At 40.6% G+C, this 25753-nt stretch overlaps 2 protein-coding genes across 2 annotated transcripts in view; both read left to right on the top strand.

Annotated features, from left to right (window-relative positions):
* Positions 1 to 25753, top strand: part of retreg1 (reticulophagy regulator 1) — a 332731-nt gene that overhangs the window by 58759 nt on the left and 248219 nt on the right. The gene's annotated exons all lie outside the window — the stretch shown is intronic.
* Positions 1156 to 25753, top strand: part of LOC311000094 (receptor-type tyrosine-protein phosphatase N2-like) — a gene marked incomplete at both ends in the record, with an annotated part of 265882 nt that continues 241284 nt past the window's right edge. Inside the window, 2 exons of the mRNA XM_083990729.1 lie at positions 1156 to 1246; positions 15910 to 15960. Of these exons, the coding sequence (XP_083846855.1) occupies positions 1156 to 1246; positions 15910 to 15960 (142 nt within the window). The remainder of the gene's footprint in view (positions 1247 to 15909; positions 15961 to 25753) is intronic.

Raw genomic sequence — 25753 nt, forward strand, 5'->3', positions numbered from 1 at the left:
CAAAGCAGCAGGAGCTCCAGTGAAAGCAAATACTGACTGTTTTATCGCTATTTCTTTCTCCTTTTTTTTTTTTTTCTTATTTACTGGCATTCTTGTTTGTGATTTTTAATTTACATTCTTCAGAGAAACTTAAACTGAAACCGTGTTTACAGATCCTACAGTTTTCTGTTAATTCTTCATACAGTAGCCTACAGAGGTTTTGTATTTTATCAACAGTATGGGGATTTACTAAGATACTTCAGCTCATTAAAAGCATATTTTGTTCAAAAATAAACTACAAAAATGCCAGATAACAAAACAGAAATCTTTGTGTATTTTTTGAAACAACTCACAAGTGTCCTCCTGAAGCCATGACATGAAAAAGTTGTTAGGAAAAAAATGTATTTAATCTGTGTTTTTAGCCTTGTTAGCTAGCTCCCAGTGGCTGCGCGAGATTTGCTGCGAGATGTTCTTCCGTGCAGCAAATCTCGCGCATGCGCACACACATCAACAGAGCCACATTGGGAGCTACTGCTACAACATGGCTAAAAACAGAGATCAAATTAATTTTTTCCGAACAACTTTTTCATGTGGCGGCTTCAGGACACTTGGGGCAGTACGGACGAGCAGTATGGAGGTATCTGGATGTTTCATAGTGTGTGTTTTGGACGAGTCAAAAGTGAACTCTATCCGCCGCCATTATATGGAAATCCGTTGCTAGGCGGACAGTGGCAACGGATTTGGAACCCCCCACCGTCCGTCACCATGGTGAGTAGAAAAAAAAAAAGGATTGAATTGAATTTTGAATGTTGTGTTTACAAATTACAACAGAACATACCGGCTACAGACTCGACCTCAAGCATTTTTCTCTCTTGCAAACAGCCATATTGTTCAGACATTTATATTGAAAATCCACACCGGATGTAACGTGTCTAAGTGCCGGTGGTTTGACAGTGTGAGCTTCTCGAGCCTCCGGCGGCAGCAGCAGCAGCAGCAGCAGCAGAAACGCCCTGCATCCTCTCTCCTCTCCTCTCCTCATACATCCATCCACCTTCCGGCGGCTCTACTCTGCTCCTCCAGCCGCGGAGGGGCCACTCTGAGCGGGGGAAAGGAAAGAAGACGAACCGAGGGAGAAATGGCCTTTTAACACTTGAGGAGAACCAAAACACAGGAGACATGAAGCCTTTGCCTCTTTCCTTCTTCCACCACCACCTCCTTCTCCTCCTCCTGCTCATCGCTTCCTCCGCCTCTGCTGACAGGAGATTCGGTGAGTACATTTACCCTAACATTATTTTTTCTTAACGATAACGTGACCGGAGCTGCGTCTCAGAGCCATTTCTTTTTTTTGCAAGATAGACCGGAGGAGCTCTTCGCTGTGTCTGTGATGATTTGTGTCAATATTGTATCAGGCTGCTTCTCTGCAGCTTCACCTGGGCCCAGGAGGAAAAACAAACACTGACCGAGATCATCATGCAATATAAGCAGAAAGATCGACTGAAGCTCACAGTCACAGTGTCGTTATCATCAGAGAGGCAGTGAGTGTCAGAGCTGTGCACGACGAGGCATGAACACAGGCAAATGAGCCTTTATTGAATTAAGCAGGCCCAACACCTGTCACTGTTTAAATAACAACCACTAGGCTAAATAAAAGATATAGGATAAAACTGTTTTTAAAAAGTCTGATGAGAGAATTTCTCCGTTTTGTAAATGATTCATGGGTATGCATAAATAGAAAATGCATGCAATAAGAAAGAAAATCAAAAATGGCTACAGAACCATGTTTTTTATTCTGTTTTTTAAATAATTCAACCAATTTGAAATAGTTCAGGGATGCCATAATTGAAATACTGAAAGAAAATATAGGCTACATCATATTTAGTCATAATAAAAATGAATACAAGTAAAACACTCAAGTGACACGAGGTGTGCGTACGCTCACTTGTAGACAAGAGGAGGCAACAATAGTCAGTGATGACAACAGAGCAACGCAGTGAAAACGGAGATTAAACATACACTCCTCTAGTCTGCTCTTTACACAGCTATCGATCCAGTGTGTGTGTGTGTGTGTGTGTGTGTAGATATACGTTTCTCCCATACACACAGTCTATAAATAGCTGATACCTAATATTCCCCCACTGATCTGAGAATCGAAGCCTGCAGGATGACTGATGCAGAGGAAGAGCAGGAAGAAGCTTGTGCTGAGTGGAAGGAGGTGTGTGTCTGTATGTGTGTGTGTGTGTGTGTGTGTGTGTGTGTGTGTGTCCAGACCCCCTCCTCCTCCTCCTCCTCCTCCTTTCTCCTTCAGATTACATAACCAGCAAACAGAGAGTATGGCAGCCGCGGCGCAGACTCAGCTGAGGCGACGAGCACCGAGCTGCAGCTCTCATCCTGTTTACACCTGAAATAATAACAGATATGTCCTACAGTGGGTTAATGCAGCTGCCATGTTATTGATCTATATGCTATATGACTGATCAGATATTTATGTGGCGTACAGTTTGGGCATTTGACGTCTTTTTTCCCCTCTGTTGTCATATAACTGATTCATATAATCAAACCAAGGTGCTGAATTCCTTTCATGCAGCCAACAAAGCAGAGTATTTTGACATTAAGCTACTGTATTGTTAGATTGTAGAAGGGTGTAGCATGTGGTTGACCTGGTTTAACTGGTTGCAGACCTTTGATTAAATTCAGATATGTTTATCTAAATATGTTTAAACACGATAAAGGAGGGTTGTGCATAGTTAGCTTATTATCTGGCCCTGTGTTGTGGTGAGGCCCTGTGTCCAGAATCTAGTGATTTTCATCTTAATTAAACAGATTTGCAGAAGTTGTGATGGTTAAATGACTTGTTACGGGAAGAATGAGTTGATACGACAGTGGTTTGAGCTATTAAAGGTTTTTCATGGAGTCTTGAACACTAGTAGGACTATGAATCGTCGTCTTTATAAATAAGATCTGGTTTTAACCTTCATAATGCACAGGGACGAGGACGGTGTGGTTGAGTTCTGGCTGAAGACTGAGGTAGATGATGAGACAACAAGCATTGGTGGTAAAGGTTTCTTGTCTCCACACTCTGATACAACCCACAGGTTCCTAAACAACCTGCTTTATGGAAAACCTTAGTCAAAGGAAGTCTTTTATCAAGGTGAGAGGTTCCTCTGCATCACTGTTATAAAAATAAACAAGGTTGAGGTTATAGGACTCAAGAAACAACAACTGCCTGTTGGTTTGAGATATAAAACAAGAAGCACTCTCTCATGTGAAGATGTAAAGTTTTGTCGACTGATCCAGTAGATTTAAGTTCATAGGTTTCACCCTCGCAGGACTCTGGTCCGTGTGAGTTCTACTTCCCAAACCCAATTTTGAACCAGCCAGCATGTTCGGACCGAAAAAGTCGGTTCTCAGCGGTCAAATGAAATGTTTGGTGGCGATTTGGGCAAATACAGATTTTCAAAAAGAACAAATTGAACTTGAACTTGCGGTAGAGATGGTAGAGGCTCAGTTCACTCCAACACCAGACCAGAAGAAGAATTACTGAGACAGCAAGAAAGACATTTTGCAGCTGTTGTGTTTACATCTTCCTGAGTAACGACCTCCCACTTTGGTTCTGCTTAAACTGTTGTGAACGCGGGCTCGTTCGCCTGTAAGCACCGAGGCTCTGTGACTCCAGAACGGAGCCAGAACCAGAACCAAAACCAGAACCAGAAAGAGATAGTAACCTGAACCTTTTATTTGCAGCATTTAGAGCTACAGTTCCCTCTTCTTTAGCTCTGTTTTTGGCTCTTAGGGGTTGAACTAAACGCTCCACTGTGCTGTTTGCAGCTGAACATGTTGCGTACACTTGGTCTGTCAGAGGTTTATCATTGAGAGCTGTTGCATTGTGAGGCTGAAAACACTGCTCAGCTAAACTCCAGTATAAAGCTCTGGGAAAGTTCATTAAAGCATGACAACCAATGGTACCAAGTTGGACTAGTTCTGGTCCAGCCTGGGTCCGCTGGTTTTGACTGTGAGCTGGTAAAATCATAGGTTATACTACTTTCTATGTGAATATTTTTTTTTATAATAGTTAAATCCTTTCTATCAGAGATATACCTGCTCTTTCTGTGGACCATCTTGTCCCATACAGCTCCAACACCAAAACGGCTCTTTTGCTGCTGGTTGACGTCTGTGTACGTCTTGGTCCGAGCCGAGGACATGTGACAGTTGGTTTCTGTTGATGTAGAGACATTTTCTCTTTACAGCCCTGTTTTAACAAGCCTCATAAGGTGAGAGAATCCTTATAAATATCTCACAGTTTCCCTCGAGGGAACTGTATATTCACCACTTTTAATCAAAAGTGACTGTATAGAGACCTTGTGCACATAATATTCTAATGCAGCCTTTAAAAAGTTCCTGTCACGTCTCCTTAGGGACTGGTGGTGACTCGCTGTAGTGAGGTTATCGTGACCTTATTGTGCCTCCTGGACATTTTTACTCTCCTGTGGAGCTGCTCTTCACCTGTTACAACTCTCATAACACTGGCATATTCATAAAGAGCTGTGATTTGTCTGCAGTGCTCAACAGTGACAGTTTGGTTTCACAGAAATCGATAAAAACAAAGGAAACAATTCACGTGCATCTTATTTAAGTGTGTGTGTGTGTGTGTGTGTGTGAGACTGTGGAGTCTCACGGTCCACAGTCTGGTGGTTGTGTGTACTGTAGAAGTCAGAGAGGTTTCCGTGCCTGGAACAGTTAACAGCAAATGAGATATTAGAGGCAGGAAAGTGGTTTAGCAGCGAGGCAGCGCACCGGAAAGAGAGAGTGGGCGGTCAGATACGTTTACCTTTCACTTTCCACTCGCACAGAAATCATCAATCTCAGAATTAGCTCAGACCGAAACCCCGTTAACTGTCTGTTTGACCTTCAGCCCTCTAACGCATCTGTTCATGTCGCACAGAAAACATTGTCAGACTGTGGTGAAAAGATGTCAGAGGTGTCGGTGTGAGAGACTTTTATTCTTTATACTTGTTATTGCATTGTTTTATAATCCTCTGATGAAGAAACGAAGCTGCAGCCACACACTGTTTATTCTGATTTAGCTCCAATGACAGTTACTGATCTATATAGTCTCTGTGTGTGTGTGTGTGTGTGTGTGTGTTCCCGTCAGCTGCTGTTTGTCCATACAGTGATTTATGTTTATTGAACTTTATTGTCCAACAGTGTGTTTTCATGTGTGTGTGTGTGTGTGTCTCTTCTCCTCCCTCCTGGGATTTGAACCGGCGTTCAGCTCAGGTCTTCTAATCATTAATCTGGAACCTGGAGAAGGTCACTCACTGCAGACGGTTTCGCCTGGTGTGACCGTCGCCATGGCAGCAGCGGCTCATTAACATTTTATTCTCGCTGATTGGTCGGCGGGGTCGGGGCAGGGCCGCCGAGCTGCTGACGTGGTTTTACAGTGGACACAGGCAGCAGGAGTGTGTGTGTGTTGAGATTTCAAACACTCATAGTCATAGATCCCACATTTTTAACTTGTCTGTTTTTTTTTTTTTTGACATCTGGATTTATTCTTATTCAAACTAGAGACAGTTTGTTGTAACGCTCTGCATCAGTGTTTCTCAACCAGGCGTACTCGGACCCCTAGTGGCACTTGGTGTAATTACAATGGGTCCTTAAAACGATTAAATATAAATATAATTTTATTGAGAAACCTTTATAGACATTTATCATTTCACTAAAATAGTGACCAGAGCCATCGTTGTTGCTTAAACTACAGAAGCTTGGCCAATTTCCCCAATCCTATATGTTTTAATGGGAAATTGGTGCCACATTTTAATTTTAATAAGAAGCAACATTTTGATGGTTTGTGGTTTGTCTTTTTAAATTCAGTATATTATAACGTTACTACAAACTCAACACTTTCTGGTTTTCTTTTTTTTTTTCCAAATTATATATTGATTAATTGGTTAATCGGTTAATTGGTCAATGATGCTAAAATATTTGAAGTATTTACTGTGTGTGATCTCTTTTCATCATATTAAAAAAATAGAAATGAATTGAATACTGATATTTTATTGAAAAATACTAATATTATCACCATATTCTATAGAAAATGACAACATCAAAAAGGTGATATACTGTAGTAAATTGCGATATTTGGTCTGGACTGCATTAAAATCATCATCAGAAATATTATATAACATTATTTTAATTTGATTAGATTAGTTTGTTCTGAACTACAATAGTTATTTGTACATTTAGATTTGAATCAAACACTAGGCTATATAATGTAATATCTCTAAGCAGTCCAGGCGTATTGATCCAATAATCAAATATTATCATATTGTTGTGATATTTAGGTTTCGTTTGGCTCAATCGATTGATCAATCTGGAGCACATGATGAACAGCCCCTCACTCTGTTCCCACCTGCTGCAGGCTGATGTTTCTGCCCCTGGTGATCGCTATCTGCCCCCCCCACCCCGGTCTGTTTGGCCCTGCAGCGGCTTCACTCTGCTGCTCGCTGCTGAATCACCCGGTGCTGTTTGTGTTTATCCAGCGGCTCCTCTCGGCTCGTCTTTATGCCTCTAAACATCTCGTTTGATGGTCGGCTACTAAAGTCACATAGGAACATTTCACATGTGAGAGCTGAACCTTTAAGGCTTTGGCCTTAATGCAAGTCTGTTTCAATGAAATCGTGGTATTGAATCAATGTTTTGTTTTTTTCTTCACACAAAAATGATTTACTGTATCGTCTTCAAATGATCTATATCCATTAGGGATGTCACGATTACTTGTTTTCACAATTAATTGCAGTATTAAACGTCACAATTAATTAATTGTAAAGATTCCTAAATACCGTCACTTTCCAAAAAAGGGTTAGGATTATGTCAGAAAGGTAGATGCTAGGGGTGGGAAAAAAAAAATCGATTCACATAAATATCGCGATATCTTTTTTTCACGATTTCTTTTTTCAAAAATCGTTTATTTTTTTTTTTTTTAACAATTTTTTTTGTGTGAAATTTTTTAGAAATATTGTGCAATGTGCATTTGTTAGCCTTTTTTTACATACAGAAAGTACAGGTTTTGAAAAGGGTTTAAAGCAGAAGTAAGTGATATATTTGTGTTAATATAAGTCTTAAATAGTTATATCTTCCGACAGCAATCACTTACATAGAGTGTTTGGACTGAAACACGGGTCTGTCAGTCACTCTGCTCTGCTCTGAGCCGAAGAGAAAACATTTCTTGTATCCTACAGTTTTTATCCAATGAGGAGAGAGAACGGCATGCAGGGCTGTGTGTGCAGCCAAGGGACGCCGTGAATGTGGTGACGTAGGGACGAGGACTGTTATGGTGCGTTCAAGGAAACTCGTATTTTTCCGACCGTGAAGTGGTACCAGTTCGATCTGGTACGAGTTCACCGGTCGGAAGTTACGAGTGGCCGTTATAGTGACTTTCACCGGTAAAACAGGTCGGAAAAACACGAGTGGGTTGCCTGAAACGCTACAAAGTCGTAAGTTGTGACTTGAAGCTGTAATTTACGATTTCAAAAGCCTGCCTGGAACGCAGCATTAGCGAAAACGACCGGACCACTTACTTCTGCTTTAAGTTCACTTTATAATGGAGTATGTTAATTTATAGGCTCCTACAGTATTTGTGTGCAGATACATGTTAAAAATGCTAAAGACTAAAAATCGAGAGAATTGGCAATATCGTAGAATCGCAATTTAAATCGAATCGCCATCCAAAAAAATCGTAGAAGAATCGAATCGGGAGAAAAGCATATCGTCCCAGCCCTAGTAAATGCACAGATACTGCTCCATTTAACTTTAACTTAACTTAACATTGAATTGGTGGGAATTTAAATGTTAGAGTGTCATTTGTAATTTTGGTATAGATGACAATTAATGACCTGAATATTTCAAACACTTCCCCTGGGGGATTAATAATTGGTCATATTTGTTAAATTAATTAATGCATAATAATCGTGATAATCGTAATACTGTGATTATTTCTCTGACAATAATCTTACCAAGAAAATCTATAATTGTAACATCCCTAATCACAGGAAACACACAACAGAGCCCGACAGCTGATTCACATTAGCTCCTTAAAAACAGTAACTTAACTCCTCAGACAGGAACAAGAGACACAAAACTGCTGCTTCATCCAACCAGATGGACGGATCAGGGCTTTGGCTGTGAACAATCAGGGGGAAGAGGAGGAGGAGGAGGAGGAGGAGGAGGAGAAGAGCAGAGGATGAGAGGAAGAGGGATAAAAAGTGGGATGAGAGAGGAGGAGGTTGTTTTGTCGCTGCAGGAGACAGAGGACGAGGAGACAAAGAGAGATTACTGCCAGTTTAGACGCGGGGCTGTTAACCTCCTCCACCCCCTGATGGAGAAATTGGATTTCCTCTGCTCTGCAACAGAGGAATACAAAAAAAAATAATAATAAAAATGAAAAAAACACAAAAACAAGATCAAATGCTGCTCTTTTGCTTCCAAATCCTCTCTTCAGATCGTCAGGTGGCTTGTTGCTGTGATTGATCACGTCTGTCTGAGCTCAGGCCTGAACAAATTGGATTGTTGTCATCTTAAAAACCAAAGGAAACAAATTACACACACACACAGACAGCCAATTAGGCTTTTTTTGTTTGTTTTGTTTCGTTTTGATCAGCCATGGGAAAAACCTGAGAGTGAGTCGGCTTTCAGACAAACTAAAAATACAACTACAAAGGCAGGGAAACGCTTTAGCTCGGTCACTTTTTCCTCTCTAGTCTGTGACCCCGACCTGTTATCAACTGTCCCGACATGTAAACAAAACACGGCTGCTAAGATAAGATTGTGTGGTGGAAAAGAGAAAATAAAAGGTCAGAGGACACTTGTCATTGTTTCTGTAACGGAGAAAGAAGTCGTAGCTTCACTAAAGAGAAACAACTTGACTGACAACAGTTTTTAGTCCTTATAATTCATGATTGACCGTCTGCTAAACCCCCAGATCACAGTTTATCTTGGTGCAACCAAACATGAAACGGCTTGTGTGCCATGTCACTCAACAGGTTGTTGAGCGAGTAACCTTTCATAGCGGAGTGGAGGTCGAGAGGCTAAAGCCCCTCTGCGGCCTACAACCCCCAGAATGCCTTGCAGTTAGGGATCAGGGTTTTCTTTCTTTTTTTCTTCTTTCTTATAAGAGTTCAGTGAAATTATCACACGTTCAATCGAACGTATTTTGATATTGATCACATGTCTATCGTGATAGATATCTTTTTATCACCCAGCCCAATGTGCACAGCAGAAATATAAATATATCACATGTCATATGGTATCACATCATGGAAATATGGTTAAGGGATCGTTTCATTTTTAGTGTATAAAGTTTGTGATACTGACACGTTTTGTTCAGCAGGAGGATGATCATCAACACTGAGGCCTGAATATAATCACAGTGAAAGCTAATGTCCAAAAAAGTTATGAGTTATGTGTTGGGTTAAGGTTTAGGGATATTGATTATAGAAGACTGGGCCCTGATGTCCGACGTACTAACAAAAGAAACTCACTTTTCTGATTTCTGAACTAAAGATCAAACTGTTTATTAACAAAAACAAAGGATATTTACAAATAAAAAAGAGGTCAAACTAAAATCAAAGTGATTAGGATCATTCATTGTTCATGTAGTGGGACTGAGTAGTGGGATGGCGGGTCACATGATTACAGACTGTTCCTTTTCTTTTGATTGAGAGAGAGTGAGCCCGGGTTGCCGTGTTTTTTTGTTGATGGCTTTTTCGTTATCAAAGTGGATTACTTTGACTTTAAGTTGGTGCACTTCACTTTCTTTCTTTGTTTTTAATAGATAAAATAAAGAATTTTAAATTGAGTTAGGGTGCTAATAAAAGCCTGTAAGAGATTATCAGTTTCTGTGCTTGATGAAGTTTGACGTCCCTGAAAACCTCCGTAGTCTCATTTAGACGCTTTTATTCTATGTTGTTGGATGAAATGTGAAAAAGTTGATTTTAAAAACAGTTGAAAACGGTTTAATCATTCATCTCTTGGGAGAGGCAGGTGACAGATGGCATTGTGGGAAACGTAGTGCCTATTTTTCCTTGGTAATGTCCCCTTGCCTGGAGGCGAGGAGGCCGCAGCCTGGATGCTGCTCTGTGCTCACAGAGTGAAGCTGATTGAAATTCTTCTTCTCCTCCTGCATCACCGACGGTCCGCAGAGCAATACTGCAAAAAACCTATTTTACACTTTGCTGGTGTGGAGCGATGAAACCACGGAGCAAAAAAAAAAAAAAGAAAAAATCACTCAGGGAGCTGGCTGCAGAAGTCCAAAAGCCATATCGTCCACTCCCAAGTGTCTGCTGCTGCTGGACGCTCTTATCTGGGAGTGAAATGGAAAAAAAAGAGAGAACTTTTAATATAGTTTGGTTCCACTTTGGTAACTTTAACTTTTAATAATTAGAAGACGTCTAGTTTTTAATATTAAAATGATGAGAATAAAAATCTCTGTCATCCTTATCTATACAATGACAGCAGCAGATAGCCTATTTAAAGATACCAAAACCACTTAAGCTCATGTTGTAACATGAATCCATACATAACTGAACCGTAATATTTCAAAATAAAACTACCGGTAAGTGGGCGGGGGGAAAAACAGACATTAACTGTGTTAGTATGTCTGTAGCTTTGGTTTTTAATATTAATTACATAAATTTTGAGTTTTTGATTGAAACATTCGTGAAAATGATAACCAGATGAAGATTAACAACGCTTTTATTTTGGGGTGGACATGTGTAGGTTTGTTTGAGCTTTATGCACAAACCAGACCTGCCTGTGCAAATAAATATAAACTATAAACTATAAACTATAAACTATAAGACTCTGAATAAGGCGTCTCATTAAAAGAGAAGAGAAAGAAATGGTGCATAAATAAAAATACGCTGAATTGAACTCATCTGCTGCTGTGAACAATTTACCAAGACTTCTGCCAAAATGTGTGTGCAGTATTCAACATTATATTATAATTCCCTTTGATTTATGCATTATTCCCGTGCCTGTACACTTTTTGCTTTTACTGTATCGCGCTGTTGTGGAGAAATTGGCCCGAGCGGCCCAAAAGCTGCTGTAATGAAACTCTGAGTCCGTGTAAACATCATTTCTCTGTTACATATTTCTTGCTTTTAACAACTACTGTGATTACTGCCTCCTCTTTTTAGTTTTGTCCCCACAGAGATGTAAACAAACACAGCCTCGAGTGAGTCTTCCCTTTTCATTACGCCAAAACAGAAACATAATAGATATCCAGCAAACACGACTTTGCTCCACTGATATTGTCCTTGTTACAGAAGTGAGATGCAGGTGCAGATTTAAAGGTAGAAGACACTGTTGTTGGTTTTTTGTAGGAGGCTGAGGTCGCTAGTGGTTTTATATTCACTTGTTTTGTGATTTAAACCTGTGTGTGGTGGAATATTACAGCAAATACAAATATTGTAATCAGTAATATATTGTACCTACACACAATGAATCATCATGTGGTGAGCAGGCTGATATTTGTCCTTGGACCACAAGTGTTTTAACATATGAAGCCGTTATGCAGAGTTATGACCCTTTTAGATGTTTTATGTGTGTTAGCTGGAACATTACAAGGTCACATAGAGCTGTATTTCACAAGAGTTTTCAGTAATTTAGCATTAATCTGTACAGAACAGGTTTCCAGCTTTGCATTGGCCTGATAGTGCAGAAAACTGTAGTCACTCATCTCTTTTTAAACCAGATTTGCTTAAGCACAGGAAGAAAGCTCTGTGACTGAAAAACCAAGGCAAAAATGAGTTCACGACTTCATCAGGTTCTGAAAATGTGCAACCCAACTTAATTATATTGCCTTATACATGTTTTTTGGGGGGGTATTTTTCAGTCTTTGCCTCAAAAAAAGAAAAGTTACGTACATGTTGTCCAAACCTCCTCTCTTTTAGGCCTAATAGTTTATTTTAACGCTTTTGTTTTAAAACTCAGCTCCTCTGCTACGTGTTTGGGTTTCAGTTTGAAAATCTGGAGGTGTGTTGTAGCCTACAGTCTGGACGGGGGGGAAATGGAGACCTATGGAAATTATGACAGTGTAGCTCCTTTATCAGTATTATAAACTGCAGGGGGAAAAAAATCCTACAGCTTTGTCTGACAGATAAGGTGCCATCACACCTGTCTGTCCCTGTTCCTCCTGAAGTGACGTGGTCTGAAGTGAAGTGTTGTGGATCTGATCTTTGTTTGGAGGCGGCCATTTTGTCGCCAGAAAGCTAACAAACAAACAAACAACAACTTCCAAGTAGAAAACCAGCATGAGAACAATAGTGACAGAGTTTTGCTTTATATAATTTTTCAAGTCACTATATCACCGTTTAGACTAATCTGATGTTTGTAAAGTCTGTAAAACTAATGACTGGACAAACGTTACTATTTCTGTGTGCACGTTTTTGTAATTAGCCATGGTTATCGTAGATTGACAGGGCTAACCGTTAGCTGTTTAACTTTAATAACTCAGTGACTCGGTCCATGAAAAAATATTCTTCCAACGGATATCTTAGGTACAACATGACTGAGCTAACTGGAGTAGTTTCATGTCGTGTCCGACAACGGGAGGGTTTTAACAGTTGGGGTCCTGATGTTAGCTAATTAGCTACTGCTGTTAGCTTTGCTACCGCCGTTAGCTCTCTGCTGTTAGCTGTCCCTGTCAGCTGCAGCCACTGATGCTTTCTAGACACTGTGATTCCCTCAAACTGAATAAATACAACACATAGCAACACAAATCACACACACAGAAATAGTAATGTTTCTTCAATCATTTCAGATTTGTCTTAAACGGTGATAGGGCCTGAAAAACATGATAACTAGCTAAACTGTTGTTCGTTACTGTTCTCATTCAAATTACGTGCTGGTTTTCTACCCGGAAGTAGCCTAGTTGTAAACAACAAGGCGATTCGTTCTATTTTCTGTTTCTGTTTCTAGTTTGTCATTCCGTTTCCATAGAAACCACAACAAACTCGGTTCAGCTGCAGTTTTAACAAAGCTCGAGCTGCCATTTTGTCAAATCTGTGGCCCAGTAAACACAGACAGACACAGTATCTGGCAACATTGGATCTTCAGATACTGTTTATTTTGTTGTTGTTAGTAGAAATGAACAGTGTCGGCCTCGTCGCCCCCTGAGGAAGCAGCAGCAGCAGCAGCAGCAGCAGCAGCAGCAGCAGCAGCAGGTCTGTAACAGGAGTGTTCAGCTGCAGGAGTCTGTGCTTGAAGCTGGGGGATGAATAATGAGCTGAACTGCTGATGCTCGGGTGCTCTCTCCCTCTCTCTTGAATTACTCAAAAACTGTTTCAGTCGAGTTGCTCGGTGCCCAAAAGCTTTTTCTTCTGTGGAAAAATAGCCCCCAGGTGTGAATGTGCAGCTGTGTAATTGTGTTGCTGAACACAGAGCGTGCAGGCATCGCACACCCTTCACTGGATCTACAAAGATTTAGAAAAAAAAAAAAGTATAAACAAACAAAATCAAAATCCAAAAACCTGATATCAGAAAGTGAAACAGGAGCCGACAGAGTGACGGGAGAGAGATGAGGGGAGGTAACCGCGGCCACTCTTTGATCCCTGGGAGGCAGAGAGACACAGACACTCACTGACAAGTTGCCAAGTGTTGCCATGGTTACAGCATCCCATGGTTTTGCTAGGCACCCTGCATGTTGCAGTCCTTGGCATATTTTCCTCATGTGTGCGTATGTGAATGTGTGTGTGTGTACTGTGCACCCATCTGAGTTTATACATTATGAATGCAATTGATTGCTATCAGCATTACAACATGTTACGCTACATAAACATTTGAAAATGATCATTTAAATATGCCAGAGGTGTTGGAACCGGCCGCAGTTGGCAGTAATTGTAGTTAATAGTATATCAGTAATGTATAAACACTTAGTACACTTATACTTTTTTAAATTCTTTTTTGCTATTGCTTTTAACTCTATGTTTAAAGCAGAAGTAAGCGGAATATTAGTGTTAATATAAGTCTTAAATAGTTATATCCTCCGACAACAATCACTTATATAGAGTGTTTGGTCTGAAACATGGGTCTGTCAGTCACTCTGCTCTGCTGTAAGCCCAGGAGAAAACTTTCCTTGTATCCTACAACCTTTATCCAATGAGGAGAGAGAACGGCATAAAGGGGCGGTCCTCTCTGTGTGTGCAGCCAAGGGATGTGCGTGAATGTGGTGACGTAGGGGCGAGGGCGGGGACTGCTAACTCCATCGGCTGACAGGAAGTTAGCCAAAACGAACGGATCGCTTACTTCTGCTTTAATGTTAACAATTTTTTTTAAAGATTTAAAAAATAGTTTGTTTTTATGCAGTTTTATGCTGTTCTTGTAAAGCACATTGAGTTGCCTTGGTATAAAATGCGCTATAGATAGCCTAATAGTATAGTTGTTGTGCTTATGCTGTATGTTGACACACCTGAAAACCTTCCTGGTTAAGGAGTTGTCCGAGTGTTTCTGATTTTTATTGTTAACTTATTTTTTCTTATTTTTTAGGGGTTTCTTTTTAGAGTTTTTAGAGTCTGACTATGTTTTCCTGATGGTTTTCTGTATGTTTTAAAATTTTTATTGTAATCGCTTTGAGACTTGTTCTCCAGGTGAAAAGCGTTCTATAAATAAAATTAATTATCTTAGTAAATGCAGTGGTAGAAGTAGTAATGATTTTGGACTAATATATCATGTTGGAAGTATTAGAAGTAGGATTGTAGAAGTACTGTAGTACCAGTAGTGGAAATTGTACTCTTAATAGAAGTAGTCATAGATGTAGCAGCTTCAGTTGAAGTACTATAGTAGCAGCTGTAGTAGTAGAAAGCCAAGTAGTAGCATCATAGTCTACAGTATAGTAGAGGAGAGGATGTAGTAGAGGTAGAAGTAGTGGAGATCAAGGCCGGTGTAAGTGATCTGCATCTGTCGGGCTTTTATTGTGAAGTAGCTGCAGGAAACTGCTCGAGGCTGGTAGCTGCTTTTAGTAAATGTTGTCGAGTCAGACCCAGAAATGTGTAGGATGGTGTTTGTTTGTATGAGACACAGGCAGAGAAGCATTGATGGTAAAAAAAAAATAAATAAAAAGGACGTGTTGCCAGATCTCCTGTAAATAGAGGAGGATGAAATCCAGCTGCCTCCCCTCCTCTCCCAGAGGAGCGCTCACTCACAGAGCTGGTTTGATGCATCGTCCTGTTCTCCCCTCCACCCTCTGTTAACTCAGGCTCGCAGCAAGTGTTTACTGTGCACCGCTGACAAATGTAGCAGCACAGAAAACACAAGAGCTGGTGTCTTAATGAGCCATTTAGTCTTACAATAGAAGAGCAACAAACACAACAGAGTGATGTTAAAAGGACCAGTCAGGAACAAAAACGTATTTGATTTTATTCAAAATAAACAGAAAATGAAACTGTGTCCCACTTCCTCCACATGAAGCCACCACAAACCCAAGTGCTCCAAGTTTATTTTCAATGTATTTATAATATTTAAATAAAGCTTCTTCTTTTTCTCTTAACCCATTCCCATAATCTTTCCCATGATCTCCCAAAGATATACACAGATGTTATCAATATCTTATCATGCTTGGGTAACTGATATGTAATCTGGTAGCCTGTCATAGTCGTATTTTCCGACTTTGGATCGCAACGTGGGCTTGTAAAGATGACAGCAGCATCTAACCTCTAACCCCCGTCATCGTTGTGATTCTGAGAGTTGAAGCAGCTAAACACTGGCACCAGGTTTTGCTGGGAAGCTATGGCTCGGTACCACACCTGCAAATGTCCGAGTGACTGAGTGATAAAGTTTAACCACTGGTTGTCTGAGTGTTGGACTGTTCCCATTGGCTGTACATTTATACACTGATGTGCTAACCAGTTTGTTTTTGTGTCTGTGTTTCTCTGTTAACAGGTTGCCTGTTTGAGAATGAGCTCTGTTCACCGTACGAGATCTGCGTCAACGGTGAGATATTTGACACAACACACACACAGACATACATTTTAAAAGCATATAAAAGCACATATTTAAGTATATTTACAGGTACTTGGCAAAGAAAACACAGCAGGCATTCCTCTCTTAGCCATTAACACATATTAAATTAACTTTATGAAGACAGTTGATGTGTGTTTTTCGAAGCAACAGTTGGAGGTGGCGCTGTTGCTGAAACAGACTTAAAGAGGAACTAAACCCCCAAACCACTTTTTTCAGCTGAAAACAAATATATTTGGGTATAAGGTAGTGTTGTCAGTTGATTCTGGTCCAACTTTTGACATTTTAGTCAAAATATTTCAATTTGGTGTATTTTGTAGTAAAAATGCAGTGTGACTGCCCTCTATGGGTTGAAACACGGCTATTACAATCGAATTTTTCTATTGGCTGAGATGGAGGCAGATGACGTTTTGGAGGCAGCTTTCGTCACCGGCCACCAGCTCCCCGACCAATCAGCACCGGCTGCTGCCTGCCGCTAACGGTTGCTAGGCACTCTAGCTGCTCTGCTGCAGCTAACGGCTGCTAACAGCTGCCTGAACGGGAATCGTTAGTGCGGCCGCCGCTGGCGCTAACGAGCCGTTAACGAGCTAACGAGCCGGCGGATCAGCTGTAGATGCACTGTGTCAGGGCTCCTAGTAGTGTCCACGCTACTAGTGCTGTTAGAGTCGCTCGGTCGCTCGTTAGTAGCTCGTTAGCGCTAGCAGAAGTGTCGATGTGTGTTTATTACTTTTTTTTCTCTTTTGTGTGATTTCGCGGGTGTGAATGGGGCGCAGGGGGGAGGGGGAGGGGGGATCGGAGAGTGCTCCTGAGTCCCGGCCATAATCAAGGCATTTTTTGAATTTCAAGCTTAGAGCACGTCATCCAAAACTGAGGGGTTTAGTTCCCCTTTAAGAGTGAAAAGGAAACAAAGTTTTTTGTTTCTTGGAGCATTTTATGGATTCATGTTTTCGGCTCGTCTGTCCGTCATCTGTTCGTCTGAAGCCTACAGTTGTCCATCCCATGTTGCACTGGGAACGGGTTAGAACTTGCAGGTCAAAGGTCAAAGGTCAAGGTCCTGATGACCTCACAAAACCCATTTTTGGCCATAACTCACAAATTCAGGTGTAATTTAACTTTAAATTTATAATAGGATTAAATGAAGCGACAACGGTTTAAATCCAAAGGGTCAAAGGTCAAATTCACTCTGATGTAATGTTCTGCACATTGGAAGTCGGTGAGGTGGGAAATCAAATTTTCTTCATAATCCTGGAGTGGTTCAGTGTCTGAACTAAATCTTAACTTTAAAGCCGCACTTTGTAACTTTTCTTGTTGTCTATTCAAAAAAATTAATTATTTGTATTTCATTAATTAGTAATTACCCCCATTGTAATTACCCCCCATCAACATACATAGAGCTGGTGCGCTCAGTGCTGTCTGCCATCTTGTGCCGCCATCTTTTACGTTCAATGGCATCGTGACCGTAGGTAACCATATAAACTCAACGGAGACACTGGAGCGGTCGGCTCTGGGAGAAACGATCGAGGTGGCGATTCCATGTGAATGTAGCATAAAGAATACGATCGAGTTGGATGCGATATGCAGTCTCACCGCTAGATGACGGAGTAATTCCTACACAATGCCCCTTTAACTTTGTTGTTGTTTGTGATTTGGCCGCTGCTTAAGACCAGAACTGAGTCTGTTTTGTCATCACACACACTCACTTGTATGAACTGTTTCCTGTGCATATACTGTCCTCCATAAAGAGGAAAGAAGGAGAAACCTCCTGCTGAGAATCAACCTAGAATAAAAAAAAAAGAAAAAAGTTCAGAGCATGAAATTGGTTCACAGATAATCATTTGCATATGTTTTTGAATCTTGGTAACACGTTTATCTGTGACTCCGTTGGGTAAGAGGGGATGATAACCGGCTCATACCGCATCTTTTCCAAGCCATCCTCCTTCTCTGTGTCTGCCGATCATCGTTTCATCGGTCGACTGGGAAGCTCGCAGCTGTGCAGAGCATGCAGGCTCCACTTATCAGCATCTCTGCAGAATACTGTAATCCTCTGTGTGATCTCATTAAGCATGTGAATGGTCTGTTAGGAGGTGCAGGTGGCCGTGCTGTCGGGTAGCTGTGCGTGCAGTTGAGCGAACGTGTTCTTCTGAGTCGCTTCCTGATGTGTATTTATTTCAGGTAAGCGTGTGTTTGTTCTGAATTCATCAGCTCGGTCATTTCCTGTCAGAGCAGTGTCCCGTTTTGAAATGCATCCCCTAATCTAATTCAGTGTCTGGTGTGGTGGAAAAAAAAAGATTTATATCTGCTGTGAATTTTATTTTTAGCAACGCTCAGACGGCGCTCTCGGTCTGTGTTATGACGGCCTCAGGTGACCTCGATTCACTTGATGGAAAAATTTGTGTCGACTTCCTTTGTGGATGTGGCCGGCTGGATTTAATTTCTGTCACACTGACGTCTTCTGAGCTTCTACAGATATAGATTCGTCATCTCCGACCATCTTAGAAAGGTTTTAAAACTCAAAATGCACAGCAATGAGAGCTGCATCGATCTGTAGTTCAGTGTATTTCTACTAAAGTTGATTAAAGGGATAGTTCAACATTTTGGCAAATTGGCCCATTGCCGTAATCCCTATAGTTTTAGGAGTAGGTTCTTTACCTTTAATTGTCGGTGCAAGCTGTTTTTAGAACGGTGGAGCAGAGCCGCGAGCTGCTCAGAGCTACGCTACGGAGGCTCATGGGATTTCTTGGTTTCCCTCATCAAAATCATCAAATACACAATCCAACAACTCCAAAACGCTCTGGTGGACAAGTTGTGACCTGCACATTCACCACGCTATGAGATAATAACACAACAGAGTTGTTTTAGAGGTAAATACAGAGACTGCTTGATGAAAAAGCGCATCAGCAGTTTTGCATGAATTTACCTCGAAAACAAAACTCTGTAACGTTCCGTTGTTATCTCATAGCGTGGTGAATGTGCAGGTTTCCATAAGACTTTTTAAATTCGATATAACTTAATAGGCATAAAGACGTGTGGATGGAAACTGAGCTAGAGAAAGAATTGGGCCTCTGCACAGAAAACAAGTATTATTTCAAGTGTCACTTCTGTTTGAAAGGTAGTAAGGCAGAAAGGTTGGAGACAGGCCGCTAATGCATGAACGAATGCATAGTATAATCAAAACGGTTGAATTTATTTTTTGCTTTGTTTTGTATCTAAACTCTTGGGATGTTGTATGAGGAAGTCAAAGCGTCCTTAGTCTTCTTCTCCGATATAAGCAGCTCATATTTTCATGTTTACCTGCCTGGTTTCCTCTTTTTACTTGGTGCAATGTAAGAAACAAATTTAGATGCAGATATGAAGGAAGAACTCACAGAGAAAGAGCATCTGTGCCGTCAGGTGTCTGTTAGTTAGATGTTTGTCAGGTTGGTGGTCCCGTTCCCTCCGCTCTGATGCTATTTCCAGACTCAACACTTGTCTAACTTGATTTTGCTCGACTGGTGAGTGTTTCACATTGAGACGTTGCCGCCCTCCCAGAAATTTGTTCTGAAACGCTCATCATCATCATCATCATCATCATTGTCGGCGTGAAGCGCGAGTGTGACGGTTGTTGTGGCAGTGTTTTGGCGGAGCTTCTCGTCGGAGGCTCAGCTGCACTTCTCAAAGAGCGTGAAAAGCTCCCGTGGGCTGAGTCAGGTGAGACGAGGCTGCTCTTGACAGCTGGATCTCCCCCCGTGGAAAAGCCACAGCGGCTGCACCTCCAGCCATTGTTCACACCCGCTGTGTCTGACCTGCTTCAATAGCTGCTGTCACATCGCTCCTCGCAGACAATTGCCAGTCTGTTGTGTGTCTGCTGATTGGCAGCTCAGCCTCTATCGGGCCACACAGCAGCTCTCGATTGCCTGAGCCGCATATAATCTCCTGGCAGACAGAAACGAGAGCGAGGTTGGTGTTGTTCGGCTGAGGAGAGGAGAGGAGAGGAGAGGAGAAGGAGGGTGAATGGAAACATATCTCAATACCTGGAGGAGGAAACAAGTTGTTTCAGCATGTAGCGTGGTTTTGAAGACGTACAGTCTTTTGCAAAGTGATTTATCACTGAAGCCAATATAGAGCAACTGTCTAAGAGCTATATTAGGCTGTCCTCCAATCAGTGTGTCACAGCAGAGAGGTGGAGAAGCTAACAATGGCAAAACATTCATCCACCCATCCATTGTCTATAGGGGGTACACCCTGGGCCACATATAATAGAGACAAACAATGCACTCACTCACACTCATAATTAAGTCACCAGTCGATGTGTTTGTGCATGTGTTTGGACAGTGGGAGGAGGCGCCAAGCCCGGGAAACCAACCCTCGTCCTCCTTACTAGGCTGCAACAGATCATAGTCTATACCCTAGCTCATGGCCGGCGCGTAATGCTGGTAAGGTTATGCTGGAAAATTGTGGAAAACATATATAACATGGGCAAGCGGTCATAATAAGCTATAAATACAGTGCATGCCCAAGCCCTTCAGTAAAAATAATTGAAAATATTAATCTGGCAGTGTGTTCAATTATACAACACCTTAGTTCTACTGTTTTGGTCTTAAATCCGTGCCTAATCTGTCCCGTTTTGCTTGCGAAAAGCTGGAAAGCTGACAGCTTGTTTCGCGCATGCGCACCGTGACACCGAGTAGTACAGTTACTGCTAGAGGCTGTGTTTACTGTAGATGAGTATTTTGAATGGCAGCATCTTATCTGCCAACGCGCATGCGCAAAACTGACTTGTTTGAATTGTTCAGCGGGAAACTGTCAGTGGTTCATTACTATAAGCGGTTTCCACTGTTGTAGTTAAACCATAGCCTATTATATTTTTTATTGACCACAGTAAAAGGTCACCGCTCGCCACTGATATATAATAATGTACACATGTAACTGAGGTCCGTGGGTATAGTCACAGTCAGGAGGTACCAGTAAGGAGAAGTGACAGGGTGTGGCGGTTAGCGGTACTGAAGTTAAACTCACTCACCCATAAAAGACGTGCTAATCCACTTGCCAAGTGGTCATTGACCTCTTGGCGAAACGGTTAGCATCGTCACCTGCGGTGCGGGAGACATCTAGGTCGTCCCTGCAGCTGCTGCCCATTCATCACAATGCTGACGAGGTCGGAGTGCAGGTCAGACAATGGTTAATCATTTAGTAAGGGCAACATATGAAAATCTGGGAACTAAATCCTTACCAAGAAATTTCTTCACAATTGTCTTTAGGAACGTGCGTAGTATCATGTCTTAAAATGTTGAAATTGAACTCCCGTGGGAAACCCCCTAAAAAACGACTCAAAGTTGGGGTACCCGTAACTGGATTTTTGAACATTCCGAAATGTTAAATTTGGCCTTAAGAAACTTGTGAGGGGTCAAACTAGGGGTTTTTCATGATTCTGAGTTGATCGCAAACATTAGTTTTACACCCAAAACACTCCTTGGTGGAGAAAAAAACAGCCACACCCCCTACTACCACCAATAGAATGTTGGTGCAGAGACGCCATTCCATTCATTATCATTGCAGAGGTTGTGTTACATAATACTACTAAATACTCAATATAATATAACTTTTATTCTACCCTTTTTTCTATAGGACATTATACAGACCCTCCAGGATTTTATGATGTCACGATTGCAACTATTAATGCAAATTCAATCATGAATTCTTTGGCCTTGCCACTGCAACTTTTCAGCAAATTTGCTATCATAGACCGCTGTGGCTAGCTGTTTTCAGCTGTGGCCACAGTGTTTCCATTTTCCATTTCCATTTTATTTGCATGTCTGTGTTTTTATTAGTTATTATAGATAGATAGATATTATATATTACTAGTTATTGTTTTCATATAACATTACATTTTATGCGGATCGGGAGCGAGAGAGAAGGAAAGAAATCAGATGCACACCAGATTTCACATACCAGTAAAAACGGAAACATAGCCTACACAGCGCGCGCACACACACACACACACACACACACACACACACACACACACACACACACACACACACACACACACACACACACACACACACACACACACACACACACACACACATCATCAACATAATGCATTATTATCATACTTATAATGACTTATAATGCAGTTATAGCACTGTATAACTATAGTTATAAACACTCATAAATGATCATAATGCTTTATAACAACAATAATCATAACACACTATAAAGCATTTTATCATGACTTATAAGGTCAGGTATTATGTTATAATTGTTAGTAACTCATTGACAATGACCACATCGATAATGCATTATAAATATAGTTATAATGTGTTACAATTGGCTTATAAACATGTATAACTATCATAATAAACACTCATAAATGATCATAAGGCTTTATAACAATAAGCATAACACATCATAGAGCATTATAACTCTATTATAATACTTGACCTTAAGCCATTATAAAATGCTCTATAATGTGTTATGCTAAATGTTATAAAGCCTTATGATCATTTATGAGTGTTTATAATGATGGTTATACACTTTTATAAGACAATTATAACACATCATAACTATATTTATAATGTATTATCGATGTGGGCATTGTCAGCGAGTTACTAACAATTATAACGTATTATACCTAAGTCACAATAAAATGCTTTATAGTGTGTTATGATTATTGTTATAAAGTATTATGATCATTTATGAATGTTTATAATTATAGTTATACAATGCTATAACCACATTATAACTCATTATAAGTATGGTTATAATGCATTATAGAGATAGGCATCAAAGTCTTACCAAAATGGTTATTAGTTGGCTAACAGTAAATAATATGGTTAGTTAGCCAACTCCAATGTGCGACTGAATCTGATGACCATCTGACCATTTTATTTTCCTAAATGCTAGCTGACTGCTCCATTAGCTATCAAACTAGGATAACATGGTGTAGGCCTATTGTCATCACGAAGATTTTTGCAGTTAGGTTTAGGCGGTGATCTACTATACTCAATAGAATACATTAGAGATACAGTAAGCTATTCCTGTGCATGACACAGGTTTTCTTTAATGTCACAAAAAAACTTAGACTATTACTACTGAATACTTAATATAACTTATATTCTACCTTTTTACATTGTTGGACATTAATCTAGCACATACGTCAATCTCATGTCAAAAACCTGGGCCAGATCTGTCCTGCGATACACTTTTATATGGCCTTCAAGAAAAATATTATGTTATGTAATAATGGCCCACCAATATAGCATTCACATTACTCACATTACAAATCCCATAATACACTACCAGCTAATAGCTACCATACGGTCATGACCAAGCAATAGGCCCAAGCTGGAATGAACAAGTTTGTGACACACTGCAACATCTTTTTCCATTCTTCAAAAACGACCTCTTAGAGCCTGGATGCTCGATGGAGATTGATGCTCAGTGTGTGTGCAGATTAACATTACCATGTTTTCAATCAATGTAGCACCACTGTGTATTTTTTGTGCTTTTCCTATCTTCATTTCGAACAAACTTGTTTCAGTTGTTGCTGGTATGTGAAATCTGGTGCATGTCCACTGTCTTTTCTCTCTCGCCGCTTGCTACCGATCTGCATAATAAATGACATTTATAATAACTTTTTTAATAAATTTAGCAACACCACAAAATCCTGGAGGGTCTGTATAATGTCCTATAGAAAAAAGGGTAGAATAAAAGTTATATTATATTGAGTATTTAGTAGTATTATGTAACACAACCTCTGCAATGATAATGAATGGAATGGCGTCTCTGCACCAACATTCTATTGGTGGTAGTAGGGTTTCCGATGAACAAGAAAAGTGGGTGTGGCTGTTTTTTTCTCCACCAAGGAGTGTTTTGGGTGTAAAACTAATGTTTGCGATCAACTCAGAATCATGAAAAACCCCTAGTTTGACCCCTCACAAGTTTCTTAAGGCCAAATTTAACATTTCGGAATGTTCAAAAATCCAGTTACGGGTACCCCAACTTTGAGTCGTTTTTTAGGGGGTTTCCCACGGGAGTTCAATTTCAACATTTTAAGACATGATACTACGCACGTTCCTAAAGACAATTGTGAAGAAATTTCTTGGTAAGGATTTAGTTCCCAGATTGGTCAAATATCTGCTAAAATGCCCTTACTAATTAATTTGAAGGGAAACTATTCAAGTCTGGTCGCTTTTCTCCTGTTTTGTTAACCCTCCGCCTGGTCACGTGCATTTGTTAACAATGAATCCGGCGAAAAATCATTACACAGAGCGGTGGATAACTTTATATAACATATAGGCTATGACGTTACGACGTGTATATTTGTGTAGTGTTAACTGTCATAAACAAAAGATTGCGGGTTATGCAGAGCGTTTGTGTCCTTCCCAAACGTCAGGGTCACCCGCCGCCTTGCACCTATTGTTTTTTTGTCAATGTATTTTAATATGTCCCATTTTTATTCTTTATTGGTGCGAAATAAATAAACTAAAATAAACTAATCTGTTTGCGGCAGGTGTTCGCTCTCACCCACCTGTCACTCAATGCATCCCGTCCGTCCTCTATCATGAAGAACTTGAAGCCTTAAAGCATCTGCAAAGAACTTTCATTTTGCATTGATTTTGGCGCCCCCTGTGGACAAAAGCGGTAGTGCTTTGCCCAAATGAAGACGGCATTTCCCATGAGCTCTAGCGCATATTGCTTTAATGCAGTTTGGATGCTGCAGGTAAATCGTGCATACTGTGCAGAAGCAGCAATATTTTATCACATTTTATCACTACTCTGTGCAGTCTAACCATGTATTGTAAAGGGCTTTTGTCAAACCTCCTTTAGTAAACGTAAACATAATGATCTTTGTCTTTGCCCTTAGCATAAAATAAACAAGGTAAAGGTCGAGACAGTAGTTCAGGCTTCAGTGAGGAGGGACCGGGTATTTTCAGGACTGTCACCCCAACGTCGCCGGGGTTCAGGAGGAGAAAGGTCGGACCGGCTGCGTCACAGCTGCAGCTGCTCGATCGGTGACTTGACATTTTCATTGTGACTTTCATCTCGGCAGACGGAGCGATGTGAAAGTCAGAGCCGGAGCATCCACTGTCTGCAAGGGTCGGCTTTATTACACTGTAAAAAGTGCACATAATGATACTGCATGTGGTAGTGAGTTCTCCAGTGTTTTACTGGAGGATATTTATGAGGATTAGTTCTGTTCCCCCACTGTGACGCTGTGTCTGTCGGAATTTATAGATAATATTAGGATTGTCTACAGATAGGCTGATTTAATTAAATTGTAAGTAGGCATTTAATAAGGTTATTTTGTGCAGTGTAGAAAACCTCAGCTGGATTTCATTTTTAGCCCCAGCGTGCAGCTGAATCTGGCCACAGAGATAAGGACGGCTGCCTGTCACTTCCAGGCTACACCGCTCACTGAGAGGATCCTATGTTTGTACATGTTTTTTTTTATACCAAGGCTGCTACTCAGTTCTGCTCGTAATTAATTAATCCAAGGGTTATTTTCTCAATGAATAGCTTTTAAAAAAAAACCTTAGGAGAGAAAAAAAGGGTTAATAACAAATAGCTCAAGTCCATGCCCTCAAACGCCCTGATTTTGTCCAACCAACATCCCAAACACCCAAATTGTTCACTTTTCTATTCTTTTTTTTATTTTTTTTATTTTAAACAATCATTTGAGTTTTTGGTATTTAATTCCAAAATAGTATGTGAAGATCTGATTCATCTATTATCGGATCAAATTGTTGTTGTTACTGTAATTCTCTTAAAGCAGAAGTGAGTG

The sequence above is a fragment of the Trachurus trachurus genome (assembly GCF_905171665.1).
Source record: "Trachurus trachurus genome assembly, chromosome: 17".
Classification (NCBI taxonomy): Eukaryota; Metazoa; Chordata; class Actinopteri; order Carangiformes; family Carangidae; genus Trachurus; species Trachurus trachurus.